Here is a 21,032-nt window from a genome sequence, read left to right as displayed (position 1 = left end):
TACCAATAGCCTTAAGTATAGTACCATGTGTTCTATATGATTCTTTAGTTCTTTCAGAACTCTTATGTGGATTATTATTCAATCTCTTTGATTTATCACATTCTAGAATATTCACTTCAGAAACCACTATTTTGATCAAACATCTACACTAATGTATTTCAGTTTGATAGGCAACAAGCATTTAGTAAGTTTTTATTCCATTTTTAGAACTGAGCTAACCACTGAGAATCCAAAGAAAGATTTCAGGGCTTTAATTGCCAAACTTTTAAAAATCACACTCCTGTCATTTGAAAAAAAGCATCCATCCATGTATATTTACTGACATGCATACTATACTATACTAATCATTGTTATAGAATTTATACAAAAATTAGAATTTTTAAAAGCATGAAGATTAAAAAAATGTTGATCCTAGATTTAATAGAGAGCAACTGGATAAGTAGAAAGATGACATGGACCTGTATTGTGACAGCTGTTTGGAGAATGGATTGGGGAGAGATACTTGAAGCAGGAGGATAAATTAGGAAGCTATTTGTAATAGCATGTGGGAGAGATGATGAGGACTTAAACTAAGATGGTAATTTTGTGAGGAGAGAGATCAGGACAGATGTAAGATGTTTTGGATGTAGAAATGACAGTTTGGCTACTTGAGTATATATATATATAGGGTGAGAGAGATGGCATTGAGGTTGTGAACCCAAGTGACTGTAGGGATAGTGGTGTCTTTAAGAAACATGGAGCAATCTGGAAGAGTATGGGGAGGGGGGGAGAAAATGAAGTGAGATCTTGTCTCAACTTATCTATGTCTGCTCTTTCTGGTGAGTGCTCACTCAGTCCTACCTAAAACAAAATGAAAAGTAAGGATGGGGAGATAGGAAGGGCTTTTAACCCACTCTTATTCACTACCCTGGAGACTTCCTGCTAAAAGGCAGACACCAGGTGATTGGGGGGGACAGGGCATGGGTATTCCTGTGCTAGTGAGGGGGAATTTTCAATGGTACCTGTGAAGCTACTTCTCGAGATACTTGGATAACAGATTTTAAGTGGATTGAGAGCCAGGCCTAGAGACAGGAGGTCCTAGGTTCAAATCCGGCCTCAGACACTTCCCAGCTGTGTGACCCTGGGCAAGTCACTTGACCCCCATTGCCTACCCTTACCAATCTTCCACCTATAAGTCAATCCACTGAGCTACCCAGCTGCCCCCAAGAGAGCAACTTTTAATAATTTAAGTTTTAATGAGAATATAGTAGAGTTGTAAATTAATATTATCCATTTAAGCCAGAGGAAAAAAACTTCTAGCAGCTTTTTTTTTTTAAATTTTAAACCCTTAACTTCTGTTTCTTTTTCTTGAGTTGGAAGTGGGAAAGATTTTAAGTGGATCAGTACAGAAATGAGGAGATGAACAAGTGAAGGAGGGGGTAGAGTGAGAGGAACACTGTTGTGTTAAGTATAGTTGTATTAGAGATAAGCCTTGGAAGACTTGTATAACAGATGCAGAATGAAGTGAACAGAACCAGGAGAACAAGCTATAAAATAACATCAGCATTGTTAAAGTAGCAATAGCAGTAATAACCAATATTTATATAGGATTTTGAAGCTTACAAAGTGCATTAGAAGTGCTATCCCTTTTGGCCTTCATTATAAGCCTGGGAGATGTGTGCTCAATAAGAGGACTACTTTACAGAAACAAAACCTCTGTAATAAATAAATATACTCAAGCAAAACAAATTCTCACATTGATCATGTCCAATAATGTGTCATTTTGATAATTAGAATATCACCTCTCTCTGTCAGGGAGTAGAGTAAATGTCTTACGCCATCAATACTAGAAGCAGCCAGGTGATGCTGTAGATATAACTTACACTTGGGGTCAGGATGGAATCTTTAAATATGTGTAATCCTGGGCAAGTTTCTTAACCTCTGTATGTATCCATTTTCTTATCTGTAAAGTAACACTGAATTGAGAAAAAACAATATTGGAGATTAAAGTTTCAAGCCCAGGCAAATGAGCAAGATAGATGAAGAAGACATGGTCAGAGAGGAGGAAGAAGAGCAAGATAATTTAGTTTGTCATAGGTGCCCAGAAAGAAATGTTGTGTAAGGGTTAAAATAGGGGTTTTGACAAAATAAGAGAGCAACTTTTTTTTTATTTTAATTTTTATTTTTTTAAACCCTTAACTTCTGTGTATTGGCTCCTAGGTGGAAGAGTGGTAAGGGTGGGCAAAGGGGGTCAAGTGACTTGCCCAGGGTCACACAGCTGGGAAGTGTCTGAGGCCAGCTCTCAATCCACTGAGCTACCCAGCTGCCCCCTCTAGCAGCTTTTAACAATTAACAATATATATTTAGAAAGATATAAAAGAGGAAAAAGAGATTACTATACCCTATAAATATACCTAAAATTCCTAATATTTCTAAAAACCATACTCTAACTATCTTCAAGGACAGGTTCTTCTGCCTGGCCAGACCAGGCCTAATCTAACCTACTCTACCTAAAACTGATTAACTACCTATCTACACTAATAAATAAACAGCCACCACCCACAACCTCCTTAAATAAGGTTTATTCTTCAATGGCCAGTGTTTAACTTCCAGTCACCCCTTGCCTCAGAGGCAGACTCCTGCTCCCTTGAGGTCCAGAAGCAAAAAGACCTCTAAAGGCTTAAGCCAAAAGCCCCCTCAGTAAACTCAGGCCTGCCTTTATATACCAGCAACTAAACACCAACCCATACTACCAGCAACCAACCCCCAATGACCAACTCACACCTAGCAGCCAACTTCCCTGCAACTGCTAGCCCTAACTGTCAGCAACTGACTTCAGCAACTCCCAGCCTACAACTGACCCTGGCTTAGCAGGGGCTCCCCAGTTCCTACTTCCTGTCACTGTGGGCTGGTTAATCCCTACACATCTCTGTGGTAAGAGGACCTCCAGGTGCCCCATTAAATTAAAGAAATTAAAGAATTCCTTTTTACAGTTGCAAGGAGGTATTGATGGGCAGTGTTGTCAGGTGCCATGGAGAGGTCAAGGAGAATGATGTATTTAGAAAGGGTTACAAGATTTTGGTGATTATATCACTGGTGAACTGATTATGTCACTGGTTATATCATATGTCAGCAACTGATTATGTCATACATTTTCAGTAGCGATAAGAGTAAAAATCAAGTCATTGGGCCCTCAATATTGAATAAGTGATAAGGAAGTGGAGACAGCCAATATAAGCCTTTTGTTCACAAATATTGTTTTTTAAATGGTCATAATTCCGAATGTTGGCATATTAATAATGACCGAATTTTCCTGTGGTTGGAATTTCAAATGTGGTGGTGTCAACATTGACCTAACTTGACAAAATATGAATAGATTTACATAAGGTGTTTTGGAATTAAATTTTCTGCTTGATTAGTTGACCACAAGAAAAGGATGGGGAAAGCTATATATAAGGAACCTATAAATATCAAACCTTAAATTGATCACTAATTCTGATCCATAAACAACCATTTTTTCAGGTTCAGTGGTAGACATTGAAAATTTTTAAGTTAATAAACATTGGTATGATCTATACATTTTAACCCTTTTTGACTTTCTTCCCCATCAAAGGAACATATATATTTCCACAAATCTGCTGTTGCTCAGTGTTATTAATTTGGAAAAGGGGGGATATTGTTTTTTAGCAGAAGAGGAAAGACTTGTAATTTCACCAGTGTAAGAAATTGTATTTCCATTTTAGAAATGCCCTTTTACCATTGCAGATCAACCTCTCTTTGCAATGTGTAGTCTTGAGTTTCCTGGGTCATTGAGTAATTAAGTAATTTACTCAGATCACATAGCTATTATGTGTCAAAGATAGAACTTGAAAACTCCTGACTCTAAGACTGACCGTATACTATGTCACATTCTCTATTCATATCATATCCAAACAAACACCCTTGAAGGGAGAAAAAAATCCATTTCCAGGTGATTTTATTGAAGTAGTTTCCAAACAGCAAAATGTTACTGTTAAATTGGGTATGTAAGTTACGGAGTTTACACTTTGTTTAAAAAGGCATTTTAAAAAATGAAACCCAAGTAGCAATTAGTGACTCATAGGGGAAGCTAAATGGCTCAATGGATAGAGAGCCAGGCCTGGAGACAGGAAGTCCTAGGTTCAAATCTGCCCTAAAACACTTAGTAGCTTTGTTACTTTGGCCAAGTCACATAACTCAAATTACCTAGCCCTTACAGCTTTTTCTACCTTGAAACCAATCCTTAGTATTGATTCTAAGCAAAAGGTAAGGATTTATTGGAGGGAGGGGGGGAAGAAGGGAGGGAAAGAAAGAGAAATCCAGGAAAATGCACTTTAATGATCCCTGGCCACAAAGTATTATCCTAAAAAACTAATGATCTTACAAATATAGACTAGAAAGTAATAGTGTAATTTGGTTAACTATGGAAGGCTTAGGAAACCATTTGTAACTTTAACTTTTAATCTCAGTATTACATTAATAAAGACTTTTTAAAAAGTCAAATCAGCCCTCTGTAAAGAACTTGGAAGTAATTGGGGTGTTTAATTTTATTTCCTTATTGTTTATTTTCTCGCCACTTCCTTCAGAACTCTGGGATGTATCCCATTTTGTCCTGGAGTTGTTCCCACACTGACAGTAGGTTTGCCTAGCACACTGCTTTGAGGCAGTGCTCCTGTGATTTGTGTTCCTCTTGCTTTGCTAGATTTTCAGGAATAGCAAGGAGCCTGTGATGAGACCTACAGATTGTATATGGTCTGAAATTCCTATAGATTAAATATAGCTTCCTAGTAACTTTTTTATTCAGCCTTCTGTTCTTTACTCTTTTGCTTTGCTTCGTCTTTGTGTTTACTCTTATATCTCTCTGTAATTTTTCCAGTCATGCTTTTCTATTTTATTCGCTTCAGTGTTTCAGTCCTTTCTTTGCTTTCTCTCTGGCTTCATCATAATGTCTTTGGTCTCAACCTTGGTTCTTTCTTCTTGCTTTTCTCTCTCAAGTGTCAAAAATCTTATTGATAAATGAATTCGGATATATAATAATGCTGGGTAGGTGATGGGAAAACCTACCCAGCATTGTTCAAAATAACCATTCCACAGCTGATATGCTTTACATTACATTTTCAGACATGTATGTGCACACACAAATTTTGTTTTCTTCCTTATTTAGGTGAGAGTATACATCCCTTTTAATATTTTTTTAAATGACTTCTCTTTATGCACTTGGTTCTTCCCTGAATTCAGCATGCCATCTCCCATCTCCAAGTCTTTGTGTCTATACTATTCCCAGAATTGACTCCCTTTTCATTTTGGTCTTTTAGAACCTTTAAGCTTATCTACAATGGGAAGCTTTTCTTGTCTGATACCATTGTTAGTATACTCTTACAACTGAAATGACCTTGTAAATTATACAGTCAGTGTATTACTTGCTATTTTAAAAATTTTATTAATAGAAATTATTTCCAGTTATCTCAGCCCCTCCATCTCTTCTCCACACCATAGAATGCAAACATACTATATATAGATTATGTCTTTCATGTTTCCTTTTAGTTCTCTGGAGGTGAACATTCATAAATTATTCTTCAAATATTAAATCTCTTGATTCTTTTTATCTTCAGTATCTCATATAGTTCTTTTTTTAAAAGATTAATCTGCTCATCATTTCTTATCCCTTCACAATCATATACTACAATTTATTTAGTCATTCCCCACTCGATGGGCATTTCCTCAGTTTCTAGTTCTTTACCACCACAAAGAGAGACAATGTAAATATTTTGGAATATATAGGTTCTTTTCCTTTCTCCCTGATCTCCTCGGGAAACATATCCAGCAATAGCATTGCTGGGTCTGCGGGAATACACAGTTTTATAATTCTCTGGACACAATTTGAAATTGCTCTCCAGAATGGTTGTATCAGTTTATCATCATTCTACCAACAGTGTATTAGTGTTTGAAATTTTCCATCCCCTCCAACATTAGTCATTTTGCCCTTTTGTCCTTTAACCAGTCTGATGGGCATGAGATGATACTTCAAAATTGTTTTAATTTGCATTTCTTTAATTGGTAATGATTTTGGAGCATTTTTTCATATACCTATATATGGCTCTGATTTCTTTATCCAAAAACTATCTGTTCATATCTTTTGCTTCTTTATCAATTGGGGTATGGCTTCTATTCTTATAAACTTGACAAATTTTTCAATATATTTTAGATATGAGATCTCTGAGAGTTTATTGCTTGCTATTTAATGAAGCTATGGTCTTATTAATGGAAATTAGGGCTGTTGTTGATAGTAGCAAGCTTAGTATATTAAAGAAAAAATTTAGGTCCTGTTTGGACCTTTACAAAAAATAATTCTAAAATAATTAATAGCACAACCTTTTCCTTATTTCTCTCCTCTCCATATCTACCCAAAAGGACCCCTATAATTAAGCTGTAAAGCCAGGTAAATGGAAAATAGTTGAAAATCACTAACACGCTGAGGAGAGTGGGCTTTCATCATTTTCTTCTTTATTTCTACTTTTCTCCCCATATATTTTCTGAGCCACCTTGGATTCCTTCTTGTCATTCATTCATCTTAATGAAACATATGTCTTTCAAAGGTATATTTTCTCCTCCTGATCCACTGACAGACACATAAAACTAGCTGCCCCCAAACAAAATTTTGATTACTCCTGAAATAATATAAAGCAGTCATTTTATAGACTGTTAGATATGTATCAAGCACGAAAAGAGTTGAAAAATACAGGGTGTCCCAAAGACTTTGTGTAGTAGTCTACATGAAGACTTTGGGACTCCCTGTAGTATAATAAAATGTATTTCTTGGATTCCTGGAGAATACTGCTATGCCCGTTAGTTTAGTTAAAAACTAGACAAAATTGGGTAGGTCTATTCAGCTTCAAAAGTAGAGATTACTAGAGTATCTCAAAAACAAGACTAAAAATTTTGATAATCTTTTTTTCTCTTCCTGTAATCACCTTGACTGCTACTTCAAAATAATTAAGAGACTACTTCTTTTTGGTTCTTTTTCTCATAGCATTTTTTTCTAACAATGAAATAAGCACATAGATCTGTTTTTTAAAGCAAAGGGAGAAATCATAACAATTCTGTTTTTTAAGTGCCAAACTTCCAAATGATTTTGTATTTTCTTAGTAATTCATTCTTCTGACCCTCGTTTTCAGTATTTAGAAATCAAAGAAATCCTATTAGGATTTCCAATAAAAGTCCACTTGTTGTTTGTGTTCATGACTTTTTGAATAGGTAGCTTTCTTTTAAATAAAGCTCCCAGTCTCCAAATCATTTGGCTTTCATTGATTTCCTAAATAGCAGCTGTCTTTGCAAACTTCACTATGTTTTGGTCAAGAAACTTTTTCACTTAATGCTTTCTCTAAAGTCCATTTGTTAATCATTGTATAAAACTAAAGGAAAACTTTGTCTACCAGTATTAGAAATAAACTGATAATGAGAAAATATTTTCCAGTGAGATTTTTAAAAATAAACTTCAGTTGCAGCTTTTGACTAATTGTCTATAAGAAGATAAGTCTCAATAAATTTGTTTTACTAAGATACATGTGTGTTAGGCAGTCAGCACTGAAGAGCAAATGGTTCTTATTTCACCTCTAGCTGATGATAATATACTATATAAAATCGAAATCACTTCAGTTGCCAAGATTTAATTCAACCTATCCACAATGTCTGTATAATGATATTCCTCCTCATTTAGAAATGTTCCAAAATTCGTGTGTTATTTTAGGAGCAGTTTGAAAATGGGAGCAGTAAATTAAAACAAACCGAAGAGCGTTATCTAAAGAAAAAGGAACTTGAGTCAATTCCTGCCTTTAGGAAGAAATAGACTCATAAAAATCAGATTGAAAGAAAAGCAGGATTACAGACATATGTGTATACATAATAAGGAGATAAGTAACAGATTAAAATTTCCTGTTTAATAGCACTTATAGTGTTCCTAAATGATGAATAATATGCATAACAGATCTTTAAAAAAAAATAAACTGTCCACATATTTGAAAACATTTTTTATTTTTATAACTATTGACTTCATATGTTAAATTTTATTTAAATAGTATTAGATACGCATTGTCTATTCCAGGTTTCAAAGTTATAGCTTCTGATTGCCCTACTCAAACACAAAAAAAGTTTTCAATTGATAAATCATTAGAACAGTCAACTTTTGGTAGTCATGTTCAAAGACTATGTAATACCAATATAAGCCACAAGGTGGTAGTGAAAGGTAAGAACTGGTATGGAAGTAGTTTAAATACATAATGGGGCTATTTTTACAAATCTTTAAAATGCTTGTTATAAATGCTAAGAATCAGCTGCTTGGTTTTGTGGATTTTTCCCTCCTTCCCTTACACAGCTGCATTCTTCAGCAAAGAAATCGTAACTTAATACTCAAAGGGATTGATTTACATGTTTCACGCAGCATTCGTGAGTACTAAAATAGAAAAAAAAAAAATTCACGGGCAAGATGTCTGGTTCATTTCAGTAACTTGGGCAATCAGAATTGGAATCTCAACCCATAAAGGGTCATATCTCAAGCTTAATGACTGCGTGAATTATCAGTCAGGGAAAAGAATAAAGTGTTAACATAAAGATTGTATTTTATCAGACTTCTCTTATTGAAAATTAGAAGTATGTTAAAGTGAAATCACCATCTTCTTGTGTCTTCTTTAAGGTAAAAAGACCAGAGACTTCACCTAGACAGGAAAAATTTCCAGGGAATCCTGACTTTTCTTTATTCAATAAAAGGTACATCTGCATTATTTTTTTAATCTCTTCCTCCCCCTGTTATTTACAGTTGCTACAAAGTAGAAACATAGAGCAATGGAATTTTACAGAACTTTAGCAATCATCTAGCCTTTTATTTTTAAAGATTAGGAAACCCAGAGAGGGATTTGGTTGTTTATTTAATGTGAAAAGGCTGGTTAATTGCAAAACTGAGAGAAATAGTTTCTTATCCTGAGTTCTTCCCACTGCAGATAATATAGTGGAGTTATTCTATAAAAGATGAAAATGCCAATTTTGCTGATATGTTGAATTAAAGACTTGGATTTTTTCCCTTTTACTTAAGTTTGGGGAAAAGAAAAGAAATTGTGTGTCTATACATATATACATAGATACATATGTGTGCATGTGTGTGTATGTACGTGTATGCACTTGGGCTCCCCTAATTAAAAAAAAAAAACACTAAGAAGAACAGGACTAACAACTTTAGTGTTCTATATGAGTAAATGGGAGACTGGCAGTGCAATCCTAATACAAAGCTAAACCTAATTTTAAATGAGAACTTTTAACTAATTGCCTGCTTAGAGACTATTCCTTTAAACAATTTTTTAAAAATAGATTTTGGTCAGTTGTGAGGTATATGAAAACATGGTGTAGATATTGAAAATGTTTTATGAAATGTAATGTAATGAACGATCAGAATAATAAGTTTTTATTCAACACATTGCACTTTCAGGGAAGAAATAGAGAAGACTTTCTATGAAATGAAAGAAGAATTCCATAGGATATGCATGTTAGCAAGAGCACAAAGAGACCACTTAAACAGACTTAACATTCAAGAACCAACACCTGGTGAGATTCAATTTATTCTACTGTAATGTTAATGTTTCAGAGTTTGGATTTTTTTTTCTCTTACTGTATGTGAATATTCCTAAAATCCTACCAGTCAAATACCTTCTTTTTTGGTAAAGCTATTGTTGTTTAAATATCCAAATTCACAAACTACTGTTACAAAAATAATTTATTATTTTTGATGGGCTCCTTTCATATGGTAAATACTGTATATGTACATATAATTTAGTGTATTGCATAAATGCATAAATACTTAGTGAAAGCTTATTGAATCACTAGGGAATATAAATTTAAGATGGCCTTAAATTATAATTTGTTCTGATTGATATTGCATAAATCACTAGCTCAGTAGATCACTGAACTGTATTGAAGTTTCGTCTACCAGATAATAATTGGGAAAAATAACAAGTACATTAATTTTTGGACTTTAGTTGGTCAAGGTCTTAGATAAAGAAGGATATAGTTCATATAAAAGAATCCAAAGAAAACATCCATTTTGTATAACTGTTGCAATATAATCAAAAAGGCTCACCCCTTCTGAAGGTTCAATTCTCAAACCTCCTGCATTGGCTCACATACATCTAACATGCCTCTTCAGTGGTATAGTAGCAATAGCAAAATCCTGGGAATAGAAGTTGGTACTCAAGCATTACAGGGGAAGAAAGACAGGTAAATTGATAATAATTTGTTTGTTGAATGTTTTTACGACCTCTGATTTGGACATTTCAAAATATAATTCCAAAAGATATGATCATTTGCTATCACTTATATCCTGACCATTTAAAATGATTTCATTCTAGGACTTCATTTCAGAATTTTAATTATTTTATTTTCCAGAAAATTGTAGATGAATTATCTATGTTGATGAGAAAAGAAGCCTTGGGGGCAGCTAGGTAGCTCATGGATAGAGAGCTGGGCTTGGAGACAGGAAGTCCTGGGTTCAAATTTGGCCTCACAGACTTCTTAACTGTGTGACCCTGAATAAGACACTTAACCCCAATTGCCTAGCCCTTTCCTCTCTTCTACTTTGGAACCAATCCTTAGTGTTGATTCTAAGACAGAAGATAAGAGTTTTTTTCAAAAAACAAAGAAAAAAAGCCTTGGTAGTTGGTAGTGTTTCCAAAAATAATTTTCTCTAGATCAGTTTTTATCAGATGTTATTGGAGTTAACCTTTTGTGTTTACTGATGAGGCTAAATTCTTCTGAACTAGAAATATATTCAATTTCTAATTCAATAGCTGTAAATATGTGGTACCTAGAATCCATAGGCATTTTTCCCCAAGCATCAGGATCCTATCAAAACATTGTGATAGTGTAATTTTTTGGTTACACAGAGAACTTACACCATTATCAATGGCTTAATACTTTGACCATTTAAAAATTGCTCAGGTCTAAATCTGAGTGTACATCTGTCAACTAGAATACTGAGTGTTTTAACTTTATTTTTGCCCACAAAACTGCTTTTTAATGTTACTTTCTTGCAATGTACTAACTGTGCCACAAGCAATAAACAACATTTTTTTTTAGATATTTGTGAACCACTGTGCTACAGACTACAGTGGGAATTTGTGTCGTGTAAGCAACACACCGAAATATTGAATATTATGCTTCTGGCACTAATGGGTCATGTGAAAAGAAATCTACCAGAAATTTTGGGAGAGATGCAGAGCAGTTATATAGTTGAAACTTCTAATCATGCATATTATATTCCATAAACTTATAATGGAAATATTTAACATTCTATCTAAAGAATCACAAAAAGAGTATACTTTACATGAAAATTTCACCTGTACTTCTTGGATAATGTACATATAAACTTTAAAATGTTGCTATTTTCAATCAAACAAGGTTGTTTTCCAGAATAGGAACAATTTATGGATTGCTAAAATTTTTGGTCTCTGCTTCTCTGGTTTCTACAAGGACTAAAAATTCCAGGTGTGGAAACACCCTTCCCCCAATGCAAATCACCAACTCATCTATAGCTAAGTAGATTTAGAAAGTTCCCAGAGAACTAAAAGATTAAGTGACTTGCCCATGATCAGACAAGTATATACTAGAGGCAGAACCTGAGCCCCAGCTATCTCCAACTACAGGACTATAATGAGGCCACCAGTTTGCAGAGCTTCCTGCCACTTTTATGTCCACTGCCAAAAGAAAAAATGGCATGCTTATGAATTAGTGGTCTTTGAGAGATTCATGGTTAAAAATTTGTTATCATTGTCTAATTTACCTTGAAACTGCATAGTTTCTCCCATTTCATTATTGTGCCTCCTTCATCTTTTTCATTTCCTCTAGTGTGTTGTCTGCTTTAATAAGTGGGAGTCAGTTTTATAAGAGTGGGGGAAGAGGCCTGGGGTCACTGCTATGTAAACATTGAGAATTTTTTTTCTTTTTAAATATAAAAAGGAACTAAAATGAGAAATAACTTGAACTTTCTCTTGATACCCAAAGTTTGTTCCAAAGTTCAAAAATATTTGTTCATGGTATCTCTCTTTGCTTTCCAAAGTAAGTTTTAAGTGTGCAGAAGAGCAGTTTTGCCAACTTGAGAATGCAACTCAATCTGGTGTTAGGACAGCCAGATCACAGGATGCACCAAACTTGTCTCCTAATCTTTCTCAAGCTTGACATTCTGATGTCCACACTACTGTCTTGAATTTAAATTCCACTCTAGAAAACATGATTTTCTTTCTTAGACCAGATCATTCAAACTACACTAATGATGGTAGATCATTTAAGCTTTTGGGCAAGAAAAATTAGTCTACAAACTATCATTCTCCTAACCTAGAATTACTTGGCAAATTCCTCCTCCCATTGTTCATATAAGGTATTGGGCAAAAGAATTTGAATGATCCCATAGTGACTAGAGAAACTCAAAGCTTGCTTCCTGATGATCACATGGGCCTGTAATATTACCTCACATGTGAAAATCAGCACACTTATCTTTAGTGGTTTCTCCCTACCTTGTCTCTGTTTCTGTAAAGGATTTGACAGCACTTTCCTCCTCCTGATTCATCAAGACCATGGTTATCTTTTCAGCTGGTTATATGTTCATATATTTAAAATCAGAAAGGATCTTGGAGGTCATCTAGTCCAACCCCTTTATTTGATCAGTGAAGAAATTAAAGTTCCAGCATGGTTAAATGACTTGTTACTAGTAATCACAAGAATATTAAGTGGAAAAGCAAGGACCTAAACTTAGATTATTCCCTCAGTTGACAATTAGACAACCATTCTTACAATGCCCTGTCTTCAATACATCCAGTGCTAGAAGAAAACCTGACATGTTTGGGAGTTAGTGGCTTTTCATAATTTTATAGATCTAAAAAGTTAAGCTTAAAAATTTAGTATTTGGCTAGAATTTCATAGCTTTGTTACCAAATATATAAAATATCTATTCTGTGCAGAGTACTAACAAAAAAGAAGAAATTATTCTTGCCATTAGGACTGGTTGAGGAAGTTTCTAAGTTTTTTATACTTTAAATTATAAAATTAATTTAAATCAAATCCAACAAACACATTAAACAATATTTGTGATATACTATGCTATGCAGTTTACCAAGAAAAAAAAACGTAGATGCCATCAATGAACTTATATTCTCCTGAGAAAATGGAAAATATCAAAAGATAAATATATGGATGATAATCTGAGATGAGAAAGAGCACTAATAATCAGAATCAGGAAAGACTTCCTGTAGAAAGTGGCAAATGACTGCTGAACTTTGAAAGAAGCTAGGGATTTCAGATTAATTACTTCCTTTTAAAATTTAATCTTCAATTGTACTTCTAGCCATCTATAAATAGAATTACTGTGGCTTGTAAAGTACAGTTGTAAGCTGTACTTTGTGGTGGCATTAGAGAATAAAAACAAGATTACCATAAAGCTTCATTTGTTTAAGATTTTCAGGGGATGAAGATTCTGCATTAGTAGTTTCAAGTTACCAAAACCCTATGAAGTGTCAAATTTTTAAAATCTACATTTTTTATGGAAATCTACTTAATATAAGTTGCACTTTACTCTTTTAAAGCCTACCCAACACAATTTAATTTTTTTCTTAATGAGGCAAGGGGAGAAACAGGTGTCATAGTTATGAATATCATTTACTCTGTAATTCTATATAATGAAGTAATCCCCATAGAAATCTACTGAAATATGTAGGGCTGTTTGACCCTATGTGGAATTATCTCAAAATATAGAACTTGTGAGTTCTTATTTCTGATTCTTATGGTTTTTCTATGATTTCTATAATACAATTTCTATATTTAAGCAGTTATCAGTTCTTACTGCTGTCAGAATTTCTGCTTCTACTAGCTCTGCCTGCCTCTTCTATAATTTGCTGTTTTTAATTGTTGATAATCTGGAAAATTAGATAAAGCAAACTTTTTAATAGTTTTGAATAAAATAAGAAAAGAAAATGATCTCTGAATCTGAGTCTGAAGGACTTTCCTGGGTTAGATATATAAATTTTGTCCTTGGGCTGTATAGCACTTGTTTTATCTGCTCAGAGGCTCATATAGCCTCTTTTTTGGCTCTCAACTGGGTTCAAGACTGTTGAAGTGATGGAATAAATGACCTAAGGTAAGTGAAGCTTCTGTTACCAAGCTCAAAGACCTGAAAGGGCCCAAACTGTGTCCTGTGTAAATTTGTATTTCCCTCATTGCTAATAGAGAATCCTGCACACAGTGGGTACTTAACAAAGTTTTGTTGAATTGAAATAATTTATGAAGTCTTTTCCCCTATGGTATTGAAATACTGTCTATCTAAACATAGTTGGCAATATTTTCAACTGAATATTATTAAGAATATCATAGAGGGGGCAGCTGGGTAGCTCAGTGGATTGAGAGCCAGGCCTAGAGATGGGAGGTCCTAGGTTCAAATCTAGCCTCAGACACTTCCTGGCTGTGTGACCCTGGGCAAGTCACTTGTACCCCATTGCCTAGCCTTTACCACTCTTCTGCCTACGTAGCATTGGCTCCTTGGCTCCAAGATGGAAGGTAAGGGTTTAAAAAAAGAAAAAAGAATACCATAGATTTGGAGTTTAATTAAGGGGATTATACTCAACAATATAGACTTACTTTTAATTTTTTTATGCTGAAGTATGTAGATAATTCACAGTAATCACAGGCTAAATCCATGTTAAATCTTACTTTCAGATTCAATTCAGTCAATCTAAATAATTACTGATAGTAGGATATTGACATAATTCAGTATCTCCTCTACTTTTATTCTATTGTAGGACAGGTATCCCAGTAGATCCTTTAAGCAAAATGATTCTTTTACCTCCTTTGATTCAGGGAAATTATCATAAATATAATTTTTATAAGGACAGTTTTATTTTAAGCTGTCTGACATTTTCAAAGGAGAAGTAAGGAATTTGGACAATAAATCTCCCTAAGTCAGATCTTTACAGGGTAGGATATCTTATTTTCTCATGTAAATTACAAAACAGAACATACCTATATTCACATGTAACTTTTAAAAAAGAAGTTTTAAAATCCTAAAGCATTAACATTTATTTTGGATCTTCAGAGTATCTGTGCCCACTAGTAAACAGAAATAATTGAGAGTTGACTGGTAATGAAATGCTTGATGCTAAGCTTAGTGATTTAGTAACACCTGGGGACAGGACACCCAGTAGGCATAGTTCTTTGACCTGTATATTTGCTCTTTTGTGTGTTTCTCTTGAGATTTTCTTTTTTAAGGTAAATATATTAACATTTGCTGCTTTGCATATTGACAAATTTAAGTACATGTGATACAAGTGTTTTATGATTGAATTTCTACAAATAGTAGATGTTTGATTAATGTTTGTTGAATGAACATAAGAATGATAGGTCAAAATGCAAGGAATGATAAAATTGTTTAATGGAAACCAGTAGGCTGCCTTTTAATTAACTTTCTAGCAATTGTTTAAATGCCTAGATTAAATATTACATGATTAGTAACTTTACACATTAAAGTCATAGTTATGTCCAGCCATCTTAAAAATGACTTAGAACACTGAGAAAACTCAGGACCTGCTTAATTAAACAAATTTCCAAAAATGAATTGAATGTGAATGTGGCCCTGTTATGATGGTGTGATTTCATCTTGCAGCTATACAATTCTCTATGCCTATACAATGTACTGATGAACAACAAGCAGAAGAACCTTTGAAGCCTCAGGTTAAGGATGTTATAAATAGAGGATCATCATGCGTCACATCTATCACACCAAGAGGACTGGGCCAAGAAGAGGAAGACAACTCTTTAGAATCACTTTCTAAATTTAATGTTAAGTTTCCACCTATGGATAATGACTCTACTTTCTTGCATAGCACTCCAGAGAAACCCCAAGTTATGGTTCCGGCCAGAACTGAGCCTGTGGGTCAGGATAAATTTGACAGGGAACTCCAGGACAGTTCAGTGGCCTTTGTTAAACCGGAAGGTATGTTATTTGAAATGAATAGAATTGACCTCATAACTTCAGCAATGCAAAACATTATAACTTCTGACAAGACAAGACCCTCACACCCCACCAATACATGTATGAAGACAACTCTGGAAAAAACGGCATGTTTGCCAACTGGAGACCATGATATCATATATGTAAATACGTTCCTCCAAGCTCAGGACACCCCAGAGGTACTGTTTGCATCACCAGATTCCCCAGGAAGAGCTGTCCGAGGACCACAGCAGGTAATTGTTTCTCACTAGGAGATGCTACATTATATATTGACACACACAATAATCCTGTCCTGACATACCTTTCTAATATTAAGTCAGTAATTAGCCAAAGATAAGACTTGGTGCAGAAAACACAACTATTTCCACAATTTGGGGCATAATTAGTATTTTTAAATATCCCACATGTTGGCATTTGTATATATATTAACCTCTGTAGAATCCATCTCTTGCTCTAACCTCAAAAGCCCATAATGTGACTGTTACCTCATTAGTTAATACTGGTGTTTGTAAATTGGGTTGTGTTTCAATAACAAGTGTGACCTTGGACATGTCACTGTACTTCTGAGTCTCACCTTCCTCATTTGTAAAATGAGAGACTTGAGCTAAATGATCTTGAGAGTTCAAATCTAAAATTCTAGATTATGTTACATTTTATTAAAGTTCATAGCATTTTTAAAAATTCTTTTTAAGAAAAAATAAATTCAGTGTATGTACTCCATTCACTAATTAAAATGTGTTTTGTAGTAATTTTATTTATTTATTTATTGAATATTAAAGATCTATATGTTTTAGTCCAATTCTCAGGTTCACAGTGCTAGGCATTATAATGTTGTGAGATTGGAGGAAGTGAGGAATGAGGAAGGAACTTCATTCCTTTACACCCAGACTTTATCATTAACTATGTATTTCCATTCATTTTGAGTAGTCCCTGCACGTTTGAGATTTTAATCTCATGTTTCATTTAAATCTTTTAAAAAGCCTACATACATACTACTTAAACCCCTTTTCAACCTCCCTTTCAAATTTAGGTTCAGTCACAGAATGTTTCTTTTTTAAAAAATATTCTAAAACTGCCTGGAGGCTATGACAATCTATAATTTCAAAAATAATAATAAACAGAAGCTCATGAAAATACAGATTGATGTGAATCTCTTTTAGAATGCAAGCATTTGTTTAGTAAAATGGAGCCTAGTTTCTGTTTTCTGCCTTAAGAAATTTATTTTCAGAAATGCTTGGCTAATGAATAAACCCCTGGCTTTATGGGACTTTTATGTTAGTATATAAATTAGAGTATGGCAATGTCAAATATTCAGTAAGTTGTGATGTATTTTGCTAACATGAGAATATTGCACTTTATCTGACTGATACTAATTACACACTCACTTTAGTTCTCCACTTGTACCCTATTTTAGATCAGATTCTCAGTAATAGTTGTGACTGAGTGAAATAAATGAAACAATTCCATTTATTACTAGTAGATTTCCTGTGGAGCTGTGAAGCACATCCATTCTAATCCTTGTTACTTTTCCCTTTTTCTCCATTATCTCTTCTGCTTGTTCTTTTACTAGTTAGTCTGTGCATTCATTTTTTCAGTAGATGGCACCCTGCATTGTGCATTTGCTTTCTATACTACAGCAAGGGAAACAGCTGGTATGTGATTACAAGTTGATGAGGAAGTATGCAGCTTAAAAAATGTAGGAGAATTGGTGTTGAGCTGTCACAAGACATGGGGCATAAGGTTAGATAATTGATATTTTGGCAGGAAAGTAAGGAAATGATTTTCTTTTGAGGGCCCCATTAGAATATTTGAGCAAAATAATATTTTATCTCCAATTTTAACATTAAAATAATTAACTGTTATCATTTGTACACAGGGAAATAAATAATACTGGCCTATTTAAGTTGTACCATTTGTAGGTACGTAGCATTCAAGGAGAAAGAAATTTGTTTAAAATCTTCTCAAATTAATTTTACACTAAGCAAAAATGTAACTTAAAATAGGCATTTGTATTGACTGAGTACTATCTGTAGTAGAACACCAAATATTTATATATATTGTTCTAGTATATGAATTTGTTTTCTTTATATTATTTCTAGTGAGTCAAATATGTGGTTTCCCAACTGAGTGTAATGGAAAGATGAATCCAACTTGTAGCTTCCTTAATTTAGAGCTCAGCAACAAATTGTTACTTTGGGAGCAAAGTGGATGTCTAAGCTTGTTTCACCAAGTCCATCAACCATAATTTAAGTGCCCACTATGTGCCAGACACTGCCAGGTACTAATAATAGAACTCCAAAAGTAAGATAGTTATAATTTTCCAAGAAGCTTCCATTCTACAATGTTGATGTTTCTGAGTTCTTCATTTCTTTCAGAGATCTGAATGCACACAAAAATTTTTAAGCCTAAACCTTTTTCTCCTAAATCTCTCCACTTTACTTTTAAATGTTTTGGCCAGTTCCTCTTTTCAATTAGACTTATTAAAGAACATAAACGTTTTGCAAAACGGAATTAACAAAGTTTTTCACTTGTGTGCCTGATAATTATAACAACTTTTCTAACAAAAAAGTCTTATTTTAAAAAAATGTCTCACTGCTTAGACTTCGTTTATTTACACTAATTGTTAGCAAAGGATGATTCAATCATGCATAAAACTATAAATTAGTAACATATAACTTAATTATGTAGATAGATTGCTGACCAGAGTAGGAGGGCTGTGATTATAAATCAGTTAAGGTCTTATAGCACTCTAAACAGAGGTGGGTAAAAGGAGCATATAAATGATCTGTTTAAATTGACTGCCCTAACAGCTTGGTAAATAATATGTGATTTTTCTCCTCAAAGCACATGAATTTGAGAATAATAGTTCCTTCAACGGAAGACATAGATTCAGGAAAATTTTGTTACCTTTTATAATAATAGTCACAATATGGTATTTTCTTGCCCTCTTTGCTACAGTAAGGATCCCCATGCAGTTATTTGTGGATGTGATTATAGTCAAATTAGTTCATTTAAAAAATGTTATTACTTCCATTTCTTCAATTAGACAGTTAGTCAAAGGAAAACTTTCAGTTTTATTCTGGGTCAACTAAGGGTAAAAAAGCAAGTGTGCTTGTAGATAAGTAAGGAAATAGAGACGCATTACATTTAACACAAAATCAAACCAGGTCTAAGTGAAGAGTGGCAGGAATATACTTTAATATGTTGAATATTAGCCATTGTGGAATGATTAATTTAAATTTTTAAGTTTTACAAAATGAAAAGCTATTACCAGTGAGATTTTCCCCCTTTAACTTAGAGGAAAAGAAAGGTTAGATAGGATTTTTTAAAAATTAGACCTTTTTATAAATTTCCTATTTGATTATTAAAAACAAAATTCTATTTACAATTGCCTTTAATGGTCTAGAAAAATATGTGCTCATGTCCATTTAACTCAGATAGTACTGAAAGGCCTGTAGCTTAAAGTTTCATTAATCAATAAGAAATGTGAAATTTCTAGAGAATTCCAAAATATCACAATTAGAATCATTAGTCAAAAACTAATGCAGTTATTATTTATGATTATGGTTGTATTTTAAAAGGACTATTACTGAATCTGGAATATTACTAAGTATCTAAAGCTAAAAATACATGCATATATTTCTTAAATGTCCTAGTCAATGTTTAGTTGAATTTTTTTTAAAGAAGATGTAAATACCACTTTTAATTCTTGTGCCCATTTTAACCCAAGAATAATTTGCTTTTAACATTGGTTTAAGACACGCTGATAATTTAATATTCAAAATACTTAAGATTAATTTTTAAAAATAAGTAAAGTAAGGTTATTTTTCTTCTCTTTACAGCCCCTCTGGAAGCCTTACCCTAATCAAGAGAATGACTTATTGGCACTAAGTAGTACAGACTCAGAGCTGCACATACCTCAAGTATGTGAATTCTGTCAAGCAGTTTTCCCACCATCAATTACATCCACAGGGGATTTCCTTCGACATCTTAATTCACACTTTAATGGAGAGTCTTAAGACATTTTTAAGACAGACATGGATGTGGAATTTTATGCAGTGATTTTTGGTTTGTAATCCTATAAATACTTGATTGTAGATTTAAATATTCATGTAAAGCTTTTAGAATGGATGTTTATAATACAACTTATTGCTCTAGGTGTTTAGATTGTTTTTCTAAACATTTTTAAACTTTATTTTATAATCATTTAAAAGATCGTCTCATTAAAAAACCCTGTAATTTAGTGTATTGCTTTTTATGGTGTCATTACTGGAAGCCAATCTTACCTGTGTAATTTAGAATAGTATAATCATAATTAAATTTAGGCTCAAATATATAAGCATATTGCTTGGATGACTAATTAGATATTTTCAATTTGAAAATGGCAAATATTTGTAAAGGAATCTTTTTGTTCAAATAGCTACAATATTTATTCTGTATGGAATGGCCTTTTCAGATAGACTTACAGTAGACAAATAGGTATTATTGAAATCTAGAGTAAAAAGTCAAGTCTAACACATTTGTTGTCTGATGGTGAAAATTCTTACTTTGGTCTACCTGTACAATTAGTCAATGTGTTGTGTTTTTTTTTAATAATAGAAGACTTGATTGGCTTTATTTTAATAATCTGTAGTCTTAATTTTATGATACATATATACATGTCTATTTGATAGAAATGTACTTTAAATATCAAATTTGTTACATTTACTGTGACCCATATTAACCAAAAAAAATGTAAATTTTTCTATAGTAGACACTCCTTGGAAAGAAAGATTTTACTTTTAATGTACATTTTTAAATGCCTATTTTTTTTTTCTAATAACCAATTGAAGGAGTAATGATAAAGTCTAGGGAACGTATTAACAATGCTATCCATTGCATTTTATTCTAGTATTTATTACATTTTAAAGGTCACATTCATGCTAGAGAACTTGAACTATTTTAATTTAGCTTGGTTTATTCTCAAAAGGACTGCCACAGCTTTCCTTATTTTAGTTGGGAA

General features: G+C 33.4%; 1 protein-coding gene across 5 annotated transcripts in view; it reads left to right on the top strand.

Annotated features, from left to right (window-relative positions):
* The window catches only part of TANK (TRAF family member associated NFKB activator), a 73,009-nt gene extending 52,460 nt beyond the window's left edge, over positions 1 to 20,549 (top strand). For all 5 annotated transcript variants that reach the window (XM_044666569.1, XM_044666566.1, XM_044666571.1 and 2 more), the window contains 4 exons: positions 8,687 to 8,760; positions 9,473 to 9,588; positions 15,683 to 16,263; positions 19,873 to 20,549. In XM_044666569.1, coding sequence (XP_044522504.1) covers positions 8,687 to 8,760; positions 9,473 to 9,588; positions 15,683 to 16,263; positions 19,873 to 20,049 — 948 coding nt within the window. In that variant the 3' untranslated portion in view covers positions 20,050 to 20,549. The remainder of the gene's footprint in view (positions 1 to 8,686; positions 8,761 to 9,472; positions 9,589 to 15,682; positions 16,264 to 19,872) is intronic.
* The last annotated feature ends 483 nt before the right edge of the window (positions 20,550 to 21,032 follow it).

Source organism: Gracilinanus agilis, chromosome 3 (genome assembly GCF_016433145.1).
Source record: "Gracilinanus agilis isolate LMUSP501 chromosome 3, AgileGrace, whole genome shotgun sequence".
NCBI lineage: Eukaryota > Metazoa > Chordata > Mammalia > Didelphimorphia > Didelphidae > Gracilinanus > Gracilinanus agilis.
This window is presented reverse-complemented; position numbering and strand designations above follow the sequence as displayed.